We start from the raw sequence: 23160 nt of genomic DNA, 5'->3' as shown, positions 1-23160 counted from the left end.
ATCACTGGTAGTTTGGCCTTCATAGAAATGCTCCTTTCAGCTTCAAGTCATTTACATTGAGAACCATGCTCGCATGAGAGGCCTGGCTCCTCAAGGGTTACCACTATGAATTACCACCACAGTGGTCTGCTAACTTCTCTTTACACAAAAAACTCTTGCATTAAAGTCACGAAAAAAGAAGCTTGAGCAGACTTTGAAATGCTCCTGTTTTGCTTAGCAAGAGCATGTCCTTGCCTCCAGTTTTGATTTGCATTAAAGTTGCTCAGCAGTGTGTGAAACTACTTTAATATTAAGGCTCATGTGTCCTTTCCTAGTAAATTTGTACATAAACCGATCTTATGGTGACAGCAGCATTGCTAATATTCTCTGGAGTTTTGCCATCTCAGTGGGGTTCATGGCCTGGACACCAGCCTGTGCATTTTTTTCCCTGATTTCCTTTTCAATGTAGCTTTTATCAGTCTTGGAGATATTCACAATTCCTCAGACCCAATCTCAAATGCCTTTGAAACACATCTTACAAATGGCAATGTAGGGATGTGTTTGCTGAATGTATGGGAAAGTTTGGGGAGACTCAAGTGTGGATATTCACCTAGGTGTGCTTCACTGTGCCTAAAAGCTGTACTCATGTGCTTAGAGCAAGGCCATTAAGCCACTAAAAAAGTGTAAAGAAACTAGACTCCAAGAAGTCTAACATAATTTTTATGTCCTAACTTTTATGGCAATTTGCTTGTATGAAAACTCTTGAGGGCTCTATTTTTAATGTGAAGTGAATCAAAACCCCCAGTATGTTTACATGCACAGGCATAAATACATGCACATGGACTAAATCTGACATTAACAATGTCTTTCTCTGAACAAGTGCAACTCTTAAGTAATGAAGGTTGATGTGATACCCTAATAACAGAGTTTTTCCCATAGTATGTGCCTGGATATTAGCAGAGATAGGATTTTTTTAGAAGCAGTAATATAACTATTGCAATAGATTACTTTGAATTTTTAATGGTGTTTAGAAATAGCAAAAAATTAGGTTTTAGTGTGAAGAAAAATAGAAGGAAAATACAGTAAAGGCTGGCAATTACTCAGGGTGGTATCTAATCATAGTTTTTCTTCTGTCTTTCTGTTCATATCATATTCTATCCCCACAATGATTTGCAAAGCCTGGGCATAGACTATAACTTCCTTTGTTTCTTAGTTTCCTTGTGTGTAAAAAGCGAATCCTCACATTTGTCTGAAGTTTGAGAGTAGTGACATTTCTTGAATAACAGGTATAATAGAGAAAGGCAAGTAAATATTAATAACTTTTTAAAAATGAAGAATAAAATTTGGCTGTCCTTCTGGAAACGTGTTTTTGCCTATACACCAACACTCATGATTACTGTAGACTGTGTAACAGTGAGGAAAAGCTGTGAGGCAGAGGCTGAGTCTTTCTACTGGTTTAGTACAGTCCCTTGCCAGTGATATCTAAGACATTTGGGGCCTTTAACAAATTATTAACATAATCCCGAAAAGGTGACTTTATGCTACATGATCTTGTACATATAAACCCTGCACTTCTGTGATGACAGGTCAAAATAATGATTCTTCTTGGAATTTTTGTCCATAAGTAACCCAAGGAAAGAACTAAACCCAAACATTGACAAATAAAATATATGTAGATTAGGGATAACTTACTATTTTGGAAGAACTGCTCTTTCTCTTAATCACATCAGTAAATCTGGATTCTGATCCATGAATAACTTGGCATGCAAGTAGTTCAGTGCATAACTGGTTTGAATATTGGAGCTGTGTTTTGACTGTCTTCATTTAATAACAGCATAGTCTGGCTGCCATAACCAGCAGGAAGATATTAATGAGAACTATAGCAGAAATGGCGTTTCTAAGTTCATCACTTAAGTGGCGTGTTCAACTAGAAATTCTGGAGATAAATTCCTTCCCAAAGGCAGAGGGCAATGCAGATCTGCCTCAAAGACCTGCCTTTCCTCAAGTTTGCAGAAGCTCCCCGTAGATCTGAGAAATTATTCCAGTTTCCTTGTCTGACTGCACGGCTGAACAGAGCAGAGAGACATACAGTGCTTTGTGGTTAAGCTGGGCTCATTCCTGCTTGACCTACTTGAGGGAAATTGCTAGTACCTCCAGTAATACTGGTTTCTGGGATCCCCAGCAGTACCAGTAGTTCTAGAGCCATACTGAGAAATGTTGTATACAGGAGCAACTAAATAACTAAATAAAGCATGTGTAGCTGTGATGTGATTTTGCAAACGTGGGGTTTGTTTGTTGTGGGGTTTTTTGTTTTGTTTTGTTCTTTAAACACGCCTCTCTTGCCTGCAGGCTGTTATTTGTATCTTCAGATGGTACAGTTTCCAGCATACACCGAGTGTCCCTCAGTGGAAGTGATATGATAAATATTTTAAAAACCACAGAGAAAATAAAGGCCATCTCACTAGATTTTGTTGACACAAGGCTCTACTGGATCCAACATGACCACGGAAAAGAGATTTCCCATATTGGATCATGTGACTATGATGGTGGGGCTGTTCATTTCCTCAGGAGTTCTGTCCGGTGAGTTTTCCTCAGCTTGTCAGAAATAAAACACTCATTTCAGGGATGCAGTTAAGCTCTCTTCCTCATTCTCCCTTTTATTGGGTCAGTTGACAACATGAAGAGTATAAAATGTAGTGCAAATGGCCTGTGACTGTAAATAGAACATTAAAGATAGGAAAATGGAAAAATATCACTGTTGTAAGGATAATACTGCCACTCAGTACTCTCCATCTCCCAAACTTTTAGCAAATGATAACTAATTAATCCTTAGAATTCCTCCCTAAGTGTTTATTAGTGACCTTTTTCTACAGATAGGGGAGCCAAAAGGAGAGATTAAATGATTTACCCAAGGTCACAGTGGGTGAGCTCAGGTGTCTGAGCTGTGCTCAAGAGACTGAACTCCATCCTCATCTAAGCCTGTTGTCCTCCTTAGCTGCTGGGTGGGGAGGCTTGGCCCTGTGCTCAGGCTCTCCAAGAAGCATCAGCAGATGTGGTGAAAACTGTACTGTGCAAGAGAATTGTTCCCCAGTGCCAGGGCTAAGCATGGCTGGGGGGGCTCTTAGACCCGTGAGCTTTTGGCCTTCATGACGTGCAGGGGTACAGGAACCCGGTGGTGGTCATGGGGCCAGTGAGGGGATCAGGAAAAGGTTGTCACTGAAGTGTCTTTCAGTATGATTGGGTCACCATGTGTGGAAAAGGGATTTCCAACACAAAACTGAGAAAAATACACGGTTTTTCTGGCCTGCTGATTTAAATATGTGGCACATCATTTGCATATGATGAACACAAAGGTGGCTTCTCCCTACACTGCCAGTAGTAACACTGGATTTTTCCTTACTTTTTTTCCATTTCTCCAGTTGTTGTTCACTGGGGCATTAATCCTTTGGACTGGATGATCTGGATTCTTAGTTTTCCACCTGGATTATGTGCTGGAAAGTGGAAGACAAAAATACCTCTTTCAGTATTTTTTCTGCTCTCTCTCTTATTTAAAACTTGGTCCTTTTGTGATTTCTGCTAGCTGCTATAACTGACCAGTGAATGGAAACTACGTTCCTGAGATAGGAGAAGCAACAGAAAATGGATTTTAGGAATTCCCTACTCCTACCACTTCATCTCCACCCTGATTTCCTCAGACAGTCTGAATTGTCAGAGGAGGCACTGGATATTGGGAAATGGTGGAGCTTGTCTGACCTACATCCTTCAATAAACCAAATTTCCATTTTGGTTGCTGGGTTCACCAGAAGCAGGGTGACACCTTTCAGTGAAGTCAGTCCTGAGCAGTAGATCATTAACCCCGTGAGAAATGCAGTTTATCCATTTTGTGTCTATTTCTTCCAAATTTGCAGGATTATGATTGCTGAATTATTTTGGGAATGTCTCTGCACCTCTTCTGATTCTTATATATAGAAGATAATATAGTGTGTGTATACATACATATATATATATAAACCAATATGTTTGAGTGAGTAAATATATAGGGATCAGGTAACGTGCCACTTCATTATCTTCTCTTGTTGTAGACGTCAATTGCTTGGTATGTCTCTTTTTGCTGAGCACCTGTACTACTCAGACTTGAAGTCCGGCATGATATGGAGAGCCAACAAATATACTGGAAAAGTTGTAGTCACAATTAGCCTGAAGCCATCATTTTTCCCACCAGTGGAGATAAAAATAGTACATCCATTTAAACAGCCAGGTGCAAGGATTGATTCTCAGGATTTGGGTAAGTAAATGTAATGCTGCGGTTTTATGTGTGAGAATAATAATGTCATACACCCTGATTCTCTGCTGTAAGAATTTTCTTTGGCAAAATTCCAGGCCTCAGTGAAATAAAGGAAAAAGTTTTTTTTACTTCAGTGGTCTACAGTTCCTCTTGGTGTGTGTAGCTCCAGCTGAGTATCAGGCTAGAAGCATGCTGAGCATGAGCTGCTTATTTCATTAATCTGAATACACATGCAGATAAATGTGACTTTCTCCTTCTCTTGCCTTTCTTTACACAAGGATATTTTTATGCATTCCTGAGAAATGCACAAAGCATACAGCTTTCGAATCCTCTGCCTACATTATCTTCATCAAATGTGTGCTTCATTCTGGAAGTTTCACTCTAGGGTGTATCTAAACACCTCTGATTATTATGGCACCAAAGGATTTTTAGCACACACTATGTTCTACAAATGGATGTCTCAGCTTTGCTGGGAAATGATTCAATTAAAAGTCAGCAGGTCTTAGGCAATCTTGAAGCTGCCATGATAAGTATAGAATAAGAGTCTCCTGTGTCTTTAATTGATACTAGTTGCAGCCCACAGTGTGAGTTGGTCATCTTGCTGCCTTGCACAGTGGATCCAAAAATGAAGGTAATTGGCTATCAATAGTTCACCTTCCTTGAGGATTCCTGCTGAGGAAGTAGGAAGTGGGGGATATCCAGGGAAATAATATCTTGTTCTCTAGTCTCTGGGGAGCAGAGCATTCTTGCTTTAATGGAATAGCTTCTGTCACCAGTTTTGCTTGGATAAGAGCAACAGAGCAAACAGCGTGGAGGCATTTGTGTGTCAAGCAAAGGTTGCACAACCCCCAAGGGAAGATGGCCATGGATTCCCAGAGGTATAGACAGTATAAAGACACGGGGAGAATATAGTGTTTGTTCTAGTTTGTATGAGCAAAAATGAAACTGTAAATACCTCTGAACTATTCCTAAATAGTTACTATAAAATAGGCTTTGTCTTTCTTCATGCCATCCAACAGCTCTATGCAGTACCATGCAGTCTCTGCTCTCTGAAGACTGGTCTGAGTGGGAAAACCAAAACCTTCAAAGGATCTTTCCCCTTCAAATGCTTTGTTTGCAGTGCCAAGATGTGTTGAGATGCAGAAGATAAAGTGTTCCTGGAAATCCAGCTTACACTTGTAAGCACAGGGAGTCTCTATTCAGAGACAATACTTGATCTGTCCTTACTTTGGGGAAAATGGGTGTCCTGGAAAATGGAAGCACTTTTTTCTACTGGCACATTTGGTGCCCTCACGCAGAGGAACTAAGCCAAGGGCGTGCAGCTTGATTTCAGTGGCTGTGGGCACTTAGATTTTATTCTTCTCTCAGAAGACTAACTCCACTTCTTCCGCCAGAGCATTCTGCTTTCTGGCATTTCTCTTTCCATGGAAAAAAGGCTTTCCCTGCTTTTATTAATATATAAACTACAAATGTTTTCAAATGTATGTATATTTCCAACATGTTTAGTAAATTTTTATGTGATAGTAAATGTTGTCAAGAGTAGCCTTTTTTTTTTTTTAATTCAAAATAACTTCTTGTAAAAATGTCTGGGAAGTGATGGAGTAGAAAGAAGCTTAACGGGCTGAATCCAGATGAATCTTTTGGACTTTGTATGTACATTACTTGGCTTATCCAATGCAAGAACAGGGATGAAAGGAGGACTAATGAGCCTGGAGTTCAAATGAGATTTATAGCTGATTTTACAAGGGAGAAACCTGGAGATAAAAGCATACCTAGACTAATTGGATGCTCTGTACAGGCTAAGAAAATGTACATTGCAACGTCATGTCAGCTGTGAATTATCAAGCTTTCTTTAAAGCAGATAACTGGCGAGTTCCTTCAGATGGAAAGGGAACTTAGGATAAGTGTGCAACTGATATGATCTGATTTTTTTTTACTGGAATTTGAATTATTTACTTTGCTACTTAAATTTCTCATGTCCTCTTCCCTTTCTCTTTCAAATGGCTTGGTCAGGGCCAATAAGTAAAGAGAAGAGCATTAATTCATCTATGGATCTGTCATAACCCCACAGAACAACTTTGGTATGGCACTTCCAACAATGGCTCATAAAATATGTGAATTACTTTAACATCTCAAATACTGCCTCTGGCATTTTTAAAGAATCTTTCCTAACAGATTAATGATATTCAGTACACTTGGTTTGGGGTTTTTTTTTGAGGAATTATGTTTTGTTTCTTTCCAGTGTAAGATACTAACATCAGTCTAATATCTGAGTACACATATTTCCATATAAGACAGGTGATGGGAGGGAAAAAATCCCACAGAACACAAGAAAGTTAGAAAATATGGTTTGTAATGGTGTTCTTCCAGAAAATACTGCGTTGTAAACTTCTTGATTCCTAATTTAATCACCATTCTCTTCAAGCTTTGAAATGTGATTGGTTTTTTAAGTATTGATATGGCTACATAGACTTCTAATACTTACTCAGTTAAAAATTATTATCTTCTTGAGATTGTCCAGTTGGCAAAACTATTGGTTCTGTTACTTATTCCATAACTCCCAGGTGTCTTAGGTCTTTTTAGACCACTTAGATCAATAATGGTACAAACATGGGGAGGAAAACAGAAACAGTGATAAACATATGATGCAGTCTTGAATGCAGTCTTGTTTCTGGCTTCTACTGTTTTGTGGCTGCACGCACTTGCACTTTTGTCATTCTAATGGGTTCTTTATTTGAAGATTAGACTCTCTACTACTGTATGTTCCCTATTCAGTTGCAGTAGAAAAAGATTGTGTCCAATTCAAAATTAATTATACAAAACGAGAGGCTTAGCTAAAACCACACAAAATTCAAGTCTTTTAAAGGATAACATGCTAAATAGCATAGATAATATCCATCAAGTCATCCATTCATCATTTTTCATTTACTGATACAACATTTGTTAGAGAAGAATTAACCAGTTTGATGCAAATATGTGCAAGGTATCTGTGTCTGCAGCCAGGCTGCAGTGTCTGTCTGGGAAATCATATATTATTACTTTTATAGATGTGATCTGTCATTCCACCAAGGGGCCAACATTTTCTCTGTTGTGGCTAGCAGAAGAATAAACTTGGAGCTTAAATATTATGCAGTTTTCCATCTCTTGGAATTTATATTTTGAATTGGCAACAGCACAAGAACATTGGTTACATATGCATTTCTTTGCCTGTATGAACTAGTGATTTCTTATACGTTACACACACAGCCAAGGCAAAGACAGAGTTTTGTGTGGCTGCATACCCATATTCAGTAGCATCAGTTCAGCTATTGTTGGCTTGGGAAAGGGGCAAGAAACTCCACAGGAAGATTACGAAGATTAAAACACAAATAATAATTTTGGAGACAAAATCATGAGTGCCGCATATCTGTAAAAGCACCAGTCCTGAAAGACAGCTGAGCCCAGACATGAGGCTCTGCAAATCCTTCCCATGAAAAAGCATACTGGAGTAGCTTTTTCCATGAAGCAGGAGAAGTAGGAAGGCTCCTGGGGACCTGTTTGGCACTTTTTGCTTCTTCCTTTGAATAAAGGTTCAACATTTATAATGCTTGTATTTCTCATAGATCCATTCCAATACAGTTCTCTAGGATGTGCTAATACTCTTCAAATGAAATGAAGTGTACAAATGAAGCATATGGTCATTATGACCTGCCCAGCTTTTTTGTTAAATAATATAAGTAATTATGAGGTAATAATACTCCAATATAATCTTCAGTAATAATAATAGCAGTCTTAGCATGTTGTGTTTTAAAAATCTCTCTTCTCTCTCTTTTCTGCATGTGTGCTTCCTCTCTGTTATTCTTATTTCAGAGTGTTTTACAGAGTAATATATAATACTGTGCAGGACGTGGGGGCATGTGAAACCTGAATTTTCCATTTCATAGTTGCTGTAGGAATGGACCCAAATCAAACCATCCCCTAGTTCAGGCTCTCTCTAAATCTGCTTGTGCTGACACAGAGCTCGAAATGATTGTTTGCACACATCTACTCCTAGTATTCCAAGTACTTTGATTTTTACAGTGATTGGTTTTTTGCCTGATTTTACAAATGGAAAAAAATAGAAGTTATTTTGTACTAATAAGAAGTTCCTCAGGGTGAGCAAGCAGATGTTGAGGAGAAAATACACCTCTTATCATCTTTCTCCTGGAAGGTTAATATGGTACTTCGCCCCACTTACACTGTAATCGTTCTTCCAGAAAAAGGAATCTGTGATTTGAACAGAGAGAAGTGCAGAAGAAGAATCTGCAGGCCAGACTCAAGGACTCATCGGTGTAAATGTTCTAGTGGCTTTATTTTAAGTCGAAATAAACAGTTTTGTGAAGGTAATGCATTAATTTCTCATAAGCTTTATTCCTTACATGAAAAAATTCTTCTGTTCTTTTACTTATTATCTTGAGTATGAAAAATCATAATGAAGTTCTAAAAATTTCACTGTGCCATTTTGGTTTTGTGTCCTTCCAAGTTCTGAAGTAGTTTAAAAAGAGACCTATGAAAGTGTCACAGGTGCTATTCTTGTGAGAAACTTTGGTCTTAGTCTGAGCAGGTAAAGGAGCTTCAGATAAGTCGAAATGTTTATGTGTGCTAGTTTAATTTTTAAATAAAAATGAAACCAGAGGTATCACCAAAGGTGAAACATTGAATAACCCAGCAACAAGATGTCTGTCTTAAGTATCACTTTCAAAAAAGACAGAAATTCTTAACATTCTTCTAAATGTTTTTATCTGGATTGTTTTATTTAAAAACTAATTTTACTATTATTAATAGATAGCATGATGCTTTTTAATGCATCTTTTTCACAACATGACCAGATTTTGTAAGACATAATGGCATCAGAATTCCTAGCTTACAGGATTTACAAACCTGCCTGAGCACCAGTGTTCCAGTTCTCAGGAAATTCACCAGGTTTGATTTCAGAATTTTGACTTCTAATGCACTTGTGTTTTGAGGCTTTTACTTAAGTCATGTTGAAGCCAAATTTTTAAAAAGAATTTTTGTTTGAAGAAGGTGTCTAGTGTGAACTTTTTGGATGTGCACAGGATTTAAATGGCACTGGAATCTGTATGGAAAGGCATATTTTTGAAAGTCCTCTAGGCACCTATGCTGGACACATGCAGCCTGAGAATGTTTTGCTAGAAGGTTTTTAACACTGATTTATATGAGGTCTGAAAACCTTTTTTCTTACAATTCATTAGGAAAAACATATTTTTGAAAAATGAATGCAAAAAAAGGGAGACACTTTTTCAGACTGTTACTTTGTTTCATTAATCGATTCCCCAGCATTGGCTGATGATGTTATTCTGACTCAACAAGCCCTTCTTTTTGCAGACATTAATGAATGTGGCTTCTGGAATCACGGCTGCACTTTAGGCTGTGTGAACATCCCTGGTTCCTATTACTGCACCTGCCCAAGAGGCTTTGTTCTGCTGCCTGATAGGAAAACATGCCATGGTAAGGAGCTGTAATAGATAAACCCTTGGAGTATCGTGTTGGAGAGTCCTCATTTAACACTGGAACTGCTGAAAGTTCTGTGTGTTGAGTTGCTTGCTTCCAATCCCTTATTAAGTAAGCAGGATCGGCTTAAACTGAGTGAACTGATTTCTGGTGTCGTGTTTGAGGAAGCGTATGTTACACGTGAGAAATTGTATCCGCTTCTTCAGAGGAGGAAGAAAAAAAGCCATGTCTCCAGAGAGACCTCTTCTCAGACGAGGCCCGGTGACACATTCCAGGTGGATAAGCAGTTCTGTATTTTTAAATGTGGTGTCTGAATTTGGCTCACTCTGCCAGAATTTGCCTGGTCTCTGAACGAGCAGCTCAAAGGATCATGTATTTTCTTTTCAGATCAGGGCTGATAGCATTGTTAATATGTATGACATTAGTGGAATTAAATGTGTATGTTCAGTCTAGAAATGAATGAAGCCTTTCTAAAGTAAGTCTAGAACATAAAATGTGAAAAGGTTCCAGGTTTTGAGGTCTTGGGATATTGCCAGTCACTTTTGAAGTGAAACTTATGCATAGACAAAGGTCATTCTACTTTGCTTCTACGGAAATAAAACATTGGGGTAAGCCCCAGGCAGGAGTGCCCATGCACGCCAATGAGTTCAGTGCGGATCATGGCAGGATCAGGATCTAGGGTATATTAAATATCACTATTGGAGAGTAAATATAGCCATAGAATCTATCAGACTCTAGCAGTCAGTCTATTTTAGACTCCAAGAGTCCTGGGCAGGGCTGGATGACCTCTGTGGGTCCCTTACAACTGAGGATATTCTATGGTTCTGTAAGAGCCACTTCTTTCTCTTTATTAAGAGGGAGCCAGGAGCAGGATTCAGTGACCCAAATGTGGGTATTCAGGGTGTGTGTGACAGCTGCAGAAGGTAGCTAGCTGTGGCAGAAGACCTATGGGAGTGCTGCAGCCAGAGGTTATTGGGAGGTGGGATATAATTTTGCCTTCAAAACAACACTTAGGCACTCTACAACTCAGTCCTACTTTGGATGACCAGCTTGAACTGTATGCCTGCATTTTGAGCGGCTCAAATTAGATAGAAAATAATGTTTTTCTAGCACAGGCTAGGGGATGCAGCATGGACTGTGTAACTCCTCAACTACCGCAGCACAAGGCAGATGTTCACTAACTATGCAGCTTGAGAGAGACACACACACGAGATGAGAAGTCCAAATGCTGGCCAGAGATCTTGATGCTCTGTCATCCAAGTCCTTTATGAAGGTCTTCATCTAAAGCCACAAGTTCTGGTCAGAAAGAAACTTGAATTTTCTGGACCCTATTCTCTGTGCTTAAGTCATTAGCACAGTCCAGTCCAGAATGCAGTTGCCCTGGAAAAGCAATATTTGCAAGAATTATACACCCTTTAAGCCAGTGTGTGCAAATGATGCATAGAGGCAGCTGTGGGAATCTTGCATTAGTTCCAGTCTTCCAGCATGTGTTGCCATATGGCACTGGAACTGGGACTGCAATACAGAAGGTAGAAGGAGCCTATCTTGTGAAATTGCACTAAAGAAATACTCAAAAAAAGGAAAAATGCTGGCACTGCAATGTTTCCAACAGCAAGTAAAGGAAAGCCATTGCCAGGTCCTCATATGATTTTGCCCTTATAACTTGTAAAATTGACACTAAGGAACATAGTTTTGTTTCTGGAAGGTTCATCTGCTGTTTTCATTGATCCTTTCTACTTGGAGTAGTAGGAAAGTAGTTCTTCCTCATTCTCTTTGTCTTTCATACTTATTCTTTCAGCATAGAGTCCTTGTAGTTTTTAAAACCTGATCTGTTTTTGATGAAATGTAAGAAAGAAAGTTTTCAAAATGACTTATATATTGATAACATGTCTACAGAGAATTTTGGAACATTTAAAGCTTATAAATATAATGGCTTCAGGACTTAGCAATTTTGGCTTTCTCCTGGGCTGTAATAAGGTGAAAGTGTGAAAAAAAAGTTTTGAAAAACAGAAACAAAGCAAAACAAACCGCAGAAAGACTGCAGAAGTGTTGCAGTCTCAACACCACACTTTTATTTATTCATATATTTCATTTATCTTTTTTTCCCCCTTCTTTTGCTGTGTAAGAAGGTGTTAACATCTCTGTTGGGGGCTTAGTAAAAATTTTTATCATCATTTAGGATTTTTTTTTTTCTCCTTAAATTACTGTAGAGCTAATTATGTGCACGAGTAATGACACTGAATGTAGCCATGGCTGCCTTCAAACATCTAAAGGCCCTGTTTGCTTTTGTCCGGAAGGATCTGTACTTAAAGTGGACGGCAAAACATGCACAGGTAAGTTCCATTTTTCTAGCTGAAGTGACTGCCAGGCTCTGTTTATTCTTGGCACCAAGAGCCAGAAGTGAATGAAGGCATTTTACACTCATTTTGAAGAGCTGTAAATGTTTGTACAAGATAAAAGGCAAGAGAATGTAAGGTGCTTTGAGTGCTGACACGAGCAGTACTCATCTTCATCTTTTAGTGGACTTTTAGTAGCAGCAACATCCAATATTTGCAGGCCAAATTCTTTTGTTGTCGGCACAGATCAAGGCATGTTACAGATTTTTGTTGTGGGAGACATCTAAAATTTATACTCAAGGGGAAATATATGTACAAAATTAAGGCTTGGGTGAAACCTGAAGGTAGTTTTATTGACATCATGCAGCCCATGTTCAGAGTCACTCTAACTTACTCACAAATGGAATTTTTTGCAGTCAGAATTCTTGAAGCTGCTACACTCACTAATCTGCCATTCCCCATTTCAGCAATTTTTCAAATTCAGGGGACTGTAGCTTCTCAGCTGCATCTTTTCAGTCTGAGGGACCAAGAAAACTCCATTACTGACAGCCTTATGCTGTGAAAAAAATTCTCTTTCCCTTTTAATCCCTTTCATATTTTGGACTGTACTTTATGCATAGATTCAGTCATTATTTCTGTTTTGCTATCTCATGTTGCTATTTAGAATATAACAGAAAGAATAACAAAAGAATGGTTTCTTTTTACATGAAATCTTGGTTTGTTTTATTAGAAAGTATCAATTTGCCATCCCAGGCTAACTAATTTCTGGGGAGAGCATTGCATAAATATGCTGTTTCTTTGCATGGAGTGCGAAGTCTGATAAAATTTATTACTCTGTTGTAGATGGGATGAGATTTGTATGGGAGAAGAGTTCTCTGAAACATGTGGAAGACACTCTATGTATCCCACCCTCCTATCTCCCATCTTGTGTTGTAAATTTTCAGGAAAACTCTGAAACAAATTACTACTAACTTGTTTTCACTTCACTAGGCTTCTGCTTTCAGCAGGAAGCCTTTTGCTAAATCTAGCAGTCGCTGAGATGATTTGCACTGTAGAAATCCTGAGCAGAGTGAATCATTCTCTTATACCTCTGATTTTGTTGTATTTCATTTTTTTTTAGAACGGCACAGTAAAATTTTACAAATGCTCTGTTTAAGGTTGTACATCTCCAGATAATGGTGGCTGCAGTCAGATATGCTCTTCTTTAAGCCCATCCTCCTGGGAGTGTGCTTGTTTTCCTGGATATAAGCTTCAGCGAGACAGAAAGCACTGCACTGCTATAGGTCAGTGTCTTGGTATGCCTGCATATTTCTGCCAATAAAAGCAAAACCTTTATTGAGTCCTTTAAGGTGGATGACACAACTGGGATCCCTTTTTGCACTGATTTCAGGTTACTTTGTGAAACTTGGGAAGTATTAGTTGTTAGGAGAGAGAACCTATTTTGGGAATAAACCAGAACAAGCACCAATATATGGTTGAGTCTCCTTCATAGAAAGCTCAGTTTTTGATCCCTCTTCAACATTTCACTCTGGGCTCCCATACTGTGGAGGTCTGTCCTGCAGTATGCAGGCTTTTGTGCCTTCATATATATGTGGGCATAGTTTCTGCGCAGTGTTGCAGACCTGGGGCTGAGGTGTCTATGTTTGGAGAGCAGAGTAGGAAATAGTCTGTTGAAGGACTTTCCATACAGGGATATTTCTCCCCCAGTGGCCCCAGGAAGCTGAGGTGTTTGATGTGCATGTTTGGATTCCAGACCCTTCTGTTCCTTCTGAGAAAAGGGCAGACCCTGGTGATCCGCAAGGTATAAGCAGTTGCCAAAGAGAGAGGAGGAAAGAGAAGATTTTGATTTGTACCTGAAATAAGGGGAAAGCTATATTCTTTTTGGAGGACAGTATTTTTCTTGCTTTTACTACACAAGGCTTCTCCATATGCAAAACTCAAGTGAAAAGTCAAGTTCATGTGAAATGTAGAGAGATTATTGCCTTGAGACTAAGGCACTCAGTGTGAAATGCGGCAGGACTAGTGACTGCTTTTGTCAGAAATGTTGAGTCTGATGCTGTAAACTTGTATTCACATTTATCTTTAATTTCCTGAGGCAAGTGGAATATAGGAAAATTGCCATAATATCTTTGTGTTCCTCATTTTATCTTTTCCTATTACTTATTTACAATGCTAGTTAGGTAATAATGCAAGTTGGAGATCACTTTGAACTTAGTGCAATAAACATACTGGCAAATTTTCATCAACAGGTCCTAAGCCATTTTTGTTATTTGCAAATGGCCAAGATATCCGTCAGATCAGTTTTGATGGGACAGATTATACAAGTTTACTTGACTGGCAGATGGGAGTAGTCTTAGCACTGGACTCTGACCCAGTGGAAAATAAGGTAAGGCATTGAAAATGAGAGAATTCAGGAGTGTTTCAAGGCCAAAAGGATTGAGCTTTCATGTGCCTTAACCTTTCCTCTCTCAGTGATCTGGATTACACGTTATGCTGCTTGTTGTTCTGTTGCCTGTCTAGGAGCACAACTGATACAGGCTGCCGAACAGTAGCTGAGGAGTTTCATTCTTCAATTACTTATTTTTTGTACATTGAAAATAATTCACAGAGAATTTGGATTTCTAAACTCACTTCAGGCATGATTTCAATTTCAAAGAATTTTTGTGTGGCTCCATTAAGTTTTCTCCATTAAGACTGCAGTATTTTCTGGAAATATATTGTGGGTTTTTTTCATTGTGTAGTGGTATGAGCAAAGGTATCTTTTCTTCTGTACAGCTAAATCTGTATGATCCCTACTAAATGTAGTAGTAACGGTAACAAGAATTATTTCCCATGTTCTTATATTATTGAGCAAAATTGCTGAAAGCTCACAGAGTTTATTGCTCTTCCAGAATGTCTTCCTCACGTTCGAGATAGTGCTGTTGGAAACAGGAGTCTTCTCTGTGTAAAGAGCTGTTTGTCTGTCTGGCCACATCCTAATGTCCTACGCCTTGTCTGCAGAGTTAGGAAGAATAGGAGTTCAGCTGTGCTTTGCTAAACCTTCTGTTGCAGATAGTTGTATTTTCCCATGGAGAGACTTATTTACACTGTAGAAGTGTTGCAAAGGAATCCTGGATGGTACAGTGAAAGCTGATGAGGAGCTCGGTTAAATTGTTGGAAGCATCTCAAGGCCCAGATGGACACAGCCAAACAAATGTGAATGTTACCAGATCTGCATTTACAGGAGGAGCACTTCAGGCGCTTCTGGAACATTGCCACCTGCTCCTGAAATAGGGCCCTGCTGGAGAGGTAGCAGTTGTCCTGGGCTGTGCCAAGTGTAGATGAGCTGTGCCAGGGACTCTGGTGTGCTCTCGGGATCCCCTCCTGTTGTGTTAGGGTGGGCAGTACATAGGTGAGGGGACATGCAGGGGCCATCCAGGCTGCGGGAGTCCGGTCTTGTCAGCACGGAGCTGAGTGGCAAGGCAGCACCCATTTGTGTTCCCAGGATATTGAATTAGCTGGTCTAAGCTAGAGGCTCCCTCCTGTTTTGTTTGACCTCATGGTTAGCATCAAAGCAAGTTATTTGTTTTGCTGTTACCATTTCCAGAGAAAGCCTCAGCATTGCTTTTCACGTGGGTCTGCCATACAGTGTTTGGCTCCCTCTGGTACTGAATACAAGACAAAATTTACACGTCCTTGGAAAATGCAAACCTACTTTCCCTACCAGCAAGGAACTTTTCTTTTGACCCCAAACTAAAAAACCTCTCCTAGAAATGTTAGAGCGTTACAGAATAGACACCCAGTAAAAATTAAGATAGCTGCAAGATGAAGGAGGGGAAAAAATAGAAGCAAATTTTTTTACTCCTTTTCCCCTTCCCAGCTCCTTGATATGCATAGAGCTCTACTCTCTTCTCCATGCTTCTCTGTTTTCAACATAAGCAGCCAGTGAAATGACAAGGTCCTTCTTTTTGCCTTCTCCAACTTTTGCTTCCTCAGCTGTGCTTCATGTGAAGTAGCTGCTGGCTGAAACAAAACCACAGGATATGTAGAGGGCTGTATATAGGGCAACCAGGATTTACAGCTAAGCACAAGCTGCCTGTAGAAGTCATCCTGGTTGAAGGATAAGTGCTTTTTTACTTGATCAGGGATCACGGGTTACCTGTGCAGCCTTTTGTGAATAAGCGGTTTAGGGAATTTCCAAGATGAAAAAGGTATTTTAGAAATGGAGATACTAGACAGGGGGGGAGAGTAGAAAGTGAGATGGGAACTAATGACACCTCATCTGTTATTTATTTACAGATTTACTTTGCCCATACCGCCCTGAAATGGATAGAACGAGCTAATCTGGATGGTTCAGATCGTGAAAAGGTTATTCATGAAGCTATAGATACACCCGAAGGCCTTGCTGTGGACTGGATTAACCGTAAATTGTATTGGACAGACAGAGGGTACATGCTCCACAGTGCATTTATGTTGAAGCATGCCATAAAATATTTGGAATAAATGACTGCTGATACAGAAATAGCTGAGATATCACTCTAATTCGGGAGTGCTTCACATTCTGACTGGGTAGTTGTAGTCTCAAGTATATACAGTAGGAAGGATCTTTAAAACTAAAATGCTGGAAGTTCACTTTCAGCCTGCTATTGTATTTTTATCTTTGTCTTTCCAGAAAGCAAGGGTTTGGACTCAGTTGCAGGGAATCTAAAGCATGCACTGCATATATACAAACACGTATGTGCACATGCGGGTGTGAATATATTTGCTTACACTCTTCTTTATATACATACACTGCATGTGTGTGTGTATAGGTATATCTTTATATATTCATATAAAAAAGAATATTACTGTACTGAGCACGTCTTGGACAGAAATCAGTGTTGTTGGCAGCTAGAACCATGCTATTGGGGAGCCTTTTTTTATTATCTCTGATAAAAGAGGAATGACCACTGCCAGACAATATGACCACCTTTCAGCTGATACCTAACCTTATGTGCAGAGGGAAACAAAACTGACCTTTGATGAAAAGGCAGTGTCAGATCACAACAAGTAATGAAGACTCCTTGGGGAGTGGTCATGAGCTTTCAGTATGATCCATAATTCATTAGTCAATAAAAAATAATTTCAACCTCCTTCTCCATTTTAAACATTCTGCTAGTCTACTTCCTTGCTTCGAGGTACAATCTTGTCACATGACTGTGCTGCTGTAGAAATATGCCCACGTTTCTTGTGAAATGGGAGATTATGGTGCTTCTCTCCATAGGACAAGAGTTCAGGGAGAATGTGAGAATTTGAACCTGCGACTTCCTTCTCACCCACTGCATTTACCTGCTTGTATTTCACATTTCCAGGAATATATTTCTCCTTCCATCTCTGTGGAGCCTTTCTTTGAAGGTTCAAAGAGGCATGGAAGGCTGTAGGCTTGCTTGCAGGTAGATGCTGGTATTTCTTTGGCAAGGTGAATATTGCAGCAATAAAATCAGTTTTCGGGAAAAAAGGTGAATTGGAAGATTGCCAGTGTATGAGCAATCTTAAGACTCTTAGCCTCATTCTTTCCTGCAAAATAGATGTAATATGTAAAATGACCAGTGATTTCTGGATGAAAAATGCTATGTAAATGTACTAATTTAAAAAAATTCTTTATACATTTGGTAATGGTGTTCAGTTAGGAGCTGGTTTTCCTCCTGACTCCCTTCAAAGCTAGCATTTCTCTATTAGTAATCATACTTGCAATTCATTATTCGCCCAAAGAAGGAGAACTTCATGTCTTCTGCAGAGCAGCAGGTATTTTATCATCGTGCCCTGGACCAGATAATGAAGCTGTAACATGAATTACTTGTTGATAAAACAACTAGACATCCCACATCAGGAGGATTACTTCCTGTCACTGGGAAATTATTTATTACAACTAAACTAAAGCAATGCAAAATCTTAGTACATTCAGCCCAAGAAGATAATTAAAAAAGATAGCAGGGAGGGCCTAACAGTGCTCTGTGTTGCAGGAAGGTGTGCATTGAAAGGAGCAATCTGAATGGAATGCAAAGAAAAATGATCATCTGGGAGGATCTCTCCCAGCCCCGAGGGATTGCCATTCACCCATTTGCTAAGTAAGGAGTGATAAACACAGTAAATCATGCAATACTTATGGAGGATTTTTTAAAATGAGCATGCAAGCCTTGCCCTTTTTGGCAGTCAAAACGTGCATTAGTCTTGTGCTGGGTTGGTCATTGCCTTGCAGAGTTGTGTGAACTGTAATGTTTTATTGCAGGGTTTCTGTCATGAGTTGGGACATGTTCATTTCTCATATAGATTTTAGAAGAAAGTAATAGAAGCATTAATGATACTGTATGCAGTTTAAGCTAAAGAAAAGCATGAGCAACTGAGGTCACTGACAGCTGTAGGTACCACACTAGAAACTTTGATAGTTCCATATCTATTAGTGTGAAGAAAGTAATCACTTTTAACCAGTAGTGCTTACAAAACAGCCATTTTTTGGTTCGCGTTTCAGTTTCAGAGGAAACTAAACCTAATTTACTGTTCTGGAGATTTCTTGTTTAAAATGCACCTTATATCTTCTTAATTAGTGTTGAAATGATCACAGGAGTTTTAGCCATTCAAATTCCTGATGAAATTCTGGCTATTTCAATCAATGGCAAAGTCCCATGGATTTCAGTCAATATGCTTGTAGTAGGAGCATTTTAAATCTGGTCTTTCAAATTTTGTTTTGATGCTCATATCCTGCTGTAACTAAGTACCGATTAATCAAATAAAGAAGCAGGGTTGGGAGGATGTTTTTTTAGCTTGCCTCTGGACATAAAAGACCTGAAAGAATCTTTCAGTAGAGGTTGAATGCTATAGAGACATTTTTCAGGAAAACTTTGAAGAAAGCTAGCTTCTGGAAGATTGTTTATTAAAATTATTTGTAGAGGAAAAAAGTGCAAAGGGAAAGGGAGGAGGAAACATCACTAAAACCTTTCTTTTTAGAAAGTTAATGGTGAAAGGATGAACAGGCATTATGACAATGTCCATAGCTGTAAATATTTAAGAGGGATGTGAAACACAATCAAGGCTCTTAAAAATACTGATCCCTGCATGACTGGAGCAAAACTGCTTCTGTAATTAAATCTAAGTGAATCCCTTATAATAATAATTTCAGTAAACCTGACAGAGGCAACTGATGCCTGGGAAGATGAGCCCAAACTTCAGACATTATTTACAATTTTAGCTGTCCCCATTTTGAGTTACCTTCTAGCATAGTCATTGAAAATCACTAAACACTCAGTGAGTAACACACAGGAGTCTAGAGGGAGACCCTGAGAGTCACGATTTTATTAAAAAGAGAAAGACTCTGGGTCTGATACTCTGGTCTGTTTTTTTTTAAAACAACCTGCCTACTCTTGCTTGTTTTCCATGGGTAATGGGTAATTTTGGTTTCAGTTGTGTATTGTTACATCTTTGTTTAGGCAAGGGTCTGGCTAATGCATCATTTTCTGTGGTCTAAACCACCATCAGCTGTCACATGGAAAATACAAAAGCAGATATGAACAGCTGGCAGTTAGCATAGTCAGGAGCTGTTTTCCAAAGGTTTCATGCCAGTGAACAGAGTAAGGATTCTGCATAAGTCCCAGTGTAATCACCTGGAGTCTTATGGCAAGTATGAAAAGATCAGCAGCCAATATGTTTGCTTGAAGTGTGCCCTTTTTCTCCTGTGACTCAGGGCTGTATTGCTCTGATCTGACCTTTCTGCTTTGAAAGAACTCCATGGAGAGGAGGACAAACATTTACTTACTGACTTCCTGTATTCATTTTGTTTTCTGAAGGAGATTATTCTGGACTGACATGGGGGTCAACCCGCGGATTGACAGCTCTTCATTAGAAGGCTTCGATCGCTGGGTCATAGCCAGCACTGGCCTGGTGTGGCCCAGTGGAATTGCTCTTGACTACCTGGCTGACAAGTTGTACTGGTGTGATGCTAAACAGGCTGTGGTTGAGAGCGCAAACCTGGATGGTTCTGGTCGTCGAATTCTTGCACAGAATGATGTAGGTGAGGCTTTGGGGTTGATAATTATCTACTGCTGCTTGTCCATGTGCATCTACATCTGCATATGTGCATGTAAATTACTGGCCAGCTGCTGTGCTGTATATCCCATGCAACTCTCTGTTGGGGTTAATGACAGCACTTAAGTTCTTCACTCTGTTACCCAGCTGACTTCTATTCATTTTAGCAAAAGTATGTCTTTCTAACACTCACTGATTTTATTAATGAGTCACTTTGAAGGACTTCTCTGCCTTCACAAAAGAATGAAAAGAATCAAAACATTAAAAATGTCATTTGTTTTTCCCATGCGTGGCTGCTTAGTTTAACTCAGGTTTTGCTGTGCTTATTGCATCAGGGAGTTATATTGACATAAGAAGAAATGGAATTAACGTGGATCGCTAAGGTCCTTGAGCAACAAACCTGCATCTGCAATGTTGAACACTGGAATGAGTCTAAACACACAATTGATAGCAAATGAAAAATGATTTTACAAAATGCTGGTGGTTTTTATGACTGAGATTTCTACTGCATGACACATAACTGTGTTGTCCTGGAGGAAGAGAACAGAAGTGTTGGCAACAAGGAGCTGATGTTGTACCACTCCTAAAGTAAACCATGTGTTTAAGAATCTTGTACACAGCAAAACAGTTTCTGAAGAGGGCAATTCCTTTTGATCATGGCATCTCTCTGGGGACCATTTTGTAGGTGTGCATACAAAACATGGGCAGACTGAGGACTTGTAGCTCAATACCATGACTGCCGTGGGTAACTTTATGGTTACTCTGTTGAGCAGCCTCTGTTCGAGTCTGTGCTCTGGGAAGGCTTGTGTTCATCACCTAAGTCAGATACCCTCCCACTCCTTTGAAGGTGAGGAGAGTGAGTTCCTCGAGGAATCAGTGTTCTCCAGTTTATACGACATCAAAAAGCCTGAGAGAGTTTCCAGCCTTCCTCTGTCTTCCCCTGCTGTGCATATTCTGCTGTATGCTCCACCTTGCAGCAGATCTGCAAAGGAGAACCTTGAAGTCTGATCAAAGTTTCATTTTGTTTCCCCACAAGGAGTAAGACAGTGTCTTACAGGGAGAAAACAAAGAAGGAGAGCTAGGAGCACTATAGAAACATGGACTATGAGAATGGAGCAGTGATACGGCTGTTTGGAGGTGAGAGAAAAGGACATCAACCTCTGTATGCAAGGAAGTGAAAGAGATGAAGACCTGTAGGGGTATGAATTTAGAGAAGCATGTCCTGATATTTTGCTAATGCTGTTAGTGAGACCAGAATTCAGTTTTTGTTCTGAACAGCCGTACACTGGAGGACGGGAAGGTGGCATGTTGGGCTGTAACATGAGTTTTTATTACAGCAGCTCCCTCTAGTGCCCCTGTACTGAGAGCTCATTCAGTAGAGCTGCATTCAAAAATAGGTAAATTATTTCTGCTCTTCCGCCTAAGCCCGTTTTCAGCTGTGAGTAAACCAGCCTGTAATAACCTGCCCAAGGCAACGAAGAACACAAGCATCCCTTTTGTTTATGCAGTGGGTTGCATTTGCACTGTTCCTGCTATCTCCACTGACTGACACTACGCTTCTAATTTTAATCCTTAATGTATTTGCAAAATAAGAGGTTAATAAATTGCTGGTCAAAGCAGGGTGCTGTTTGGGAATAGTGCAAAAATTGTGAGCAAATGTTTGGGTGAGAACAGTATCTAGATCTTGGTCTAGTTGTCCAAATTTAGTGGAATGAAAAGGTAAGAACCAAGGTCAGTGATTGAGAATGGGTCAGTGGAGGCAGTGAGGTGCCAACAATACACTCTTCAATGTAACACTTAAGAACACTTAAAAAGGGTCTTATAAATTTCTTTTTAAAGGAGTGGTTTTTTCAGTTCATTTGAGGTGAATTTAAGATATAGTAACACATACTCCTTCCCCAAGGTTCTAATTTATCTGACCTTTTGTTTGCTTCTTTGCTTGTCTTTGATTCAAAAAAATTTTTTTAAGCCAATATATATTGGGATCCCAATTTCTTTACTGAAATTAAACATCACCTAATTGAGGTCTTACATTAAGAAGCAAAAGCACAGATCATAAAAACCATGTGCTTACAAAACATACTTTTCAGAGGGGATCAGACTGCAATGCACACTGAGGCTCTAAGGACCAGAACAAAGCAAACCTGCTTCAGCCAGGAAGCATCCACTCTGAAGCCAGGTGTACATCCATGGAAGAACAGCATGTGTTCTTACCTTCCATTGCAAATATCTTGCCCAAAGGCTGCCTTGAAAGCAGGAGATTTCTGAGTGTATAGAAAAAATGCATCATCCCATATGGACTAATGACAATTTTCTATCATGAAGGATTAGAAAGAGTCAGAATCATTTTGTAAAAATCTTTATGTCTGCCATTATATATATGAAATTTTCCTGTGGATTCTGAATTGCTGAGCTTATCTCTGAAAGTCAAACTGAGGATCTGAGTTTTCCTAGTGCACATAATGCTGTGCCACCAAGGAAAAGTTCCTGTGCTCTGAACTTGGGGTGGAATTTCTCACATTGTTAGTCATGTAATTGTTAGATGCCTGGTTAAAGCTGGTGTCTAGGATCTTGTTGTCATCAGTGAAAAGAGAGGAAGCTACCTGGATGACCTATTGCCTCCCATGGTTTATGTTGGCTGGTTATATGCGTGTGTGGCCCCCCTGCATTGCACTTGTGTGTACTTTTGGCACTTGCAGAGACCACACACTGGCTTTGGGGCCCTACCACGAGTCTGTGGCTGCAGTATCTGTAGCTCCCAGGCTGCCTCATGCCAGGTTGCTTATGCAGGATGACACACGCCCTGAGCTCCTTTCCTCCTTGTTATGTGAAGACCACAGAAGGAACTGTGTACCTCAGCAGCTCTGTGCTGGGCCACTTGGAGACAGAGGAGGGAGGTACCCCAATTCTGAAAGGCTGGTCCCAATGCTGCCTCAAGAAATGATGATGTATGAGGTAGAAGCATCCTGTGAACTAGATCTGGTTGGAAGTCAGCAGAAGTGTAGAGACTGTACTGAGTCAGGCAAGTGTCAT

At 39.7% G+C, this 23160-nt stretch overlaps 1 protein-coding gene across 3 annotated transcripts in view; it reads left to right on the top strand.

Moving 5' to 3' along the window:
• Positions 1-23160, top strand: part of EGF (epidermal growth factor) — a 58889-nt gene that overhangs the window by 14907 nt on the left and 20822 nt on the right. For all 3 annotated transcript variants that reach the window (XM_010411731.4, XM_010411733.4, XM_010411735.4), the window contains exons 5-14: positions 2329-2559; positions 4062-4264; positions 8500-8625; positions 9629-9751; positions 11965-12087; positions 13248-13373; positions 14340-14476; positions 16369-16517; positions 18072-18176; positions 19890-20113. In XM_010411731.4, the coding sequence (XP_010410033.3) occupies positions 2329-2559; positions 4062-4264; positions 8500-8625; positions 9629-9751; positions 11965-12087; positions 13248-13373; positions 14340-14476; positions 16369-16517; positions 18072-18176; positions 19890-20113 (1547 nt within the window). The remainder of the gene's footprint in view (positions 1-2328; positions 2560-4061; positions 4265-8499; positions 8626-9628; positions 9752-11964; positions 12088-13247; positions 13374-14339; positions 14477-16368; positions 16518-18071; positions 18177-19889; positions 20114-23160) is intronic.

The sequence above is a fragment of the Corvus cornix genome, chromosome 4 (assembly GCF_000738735.6).
Source record: "Corvus cornix cornix isolate S_Up_H32 chromosome 4, ASM73873v5, whole genome shotgun sequence".
Taxonomy (NCBI): domain Eukaryota; kingdom Metazoa; phylum Chordata; class Aves; order Passeriformes; family Corvidae; genus Corvus; species Corvus cornix.
The sequence above is the reverse complement of the archived record's forward strand: the minus strand, read 5'-3'. Positions and strand labels throughout refer to the sequence as shown.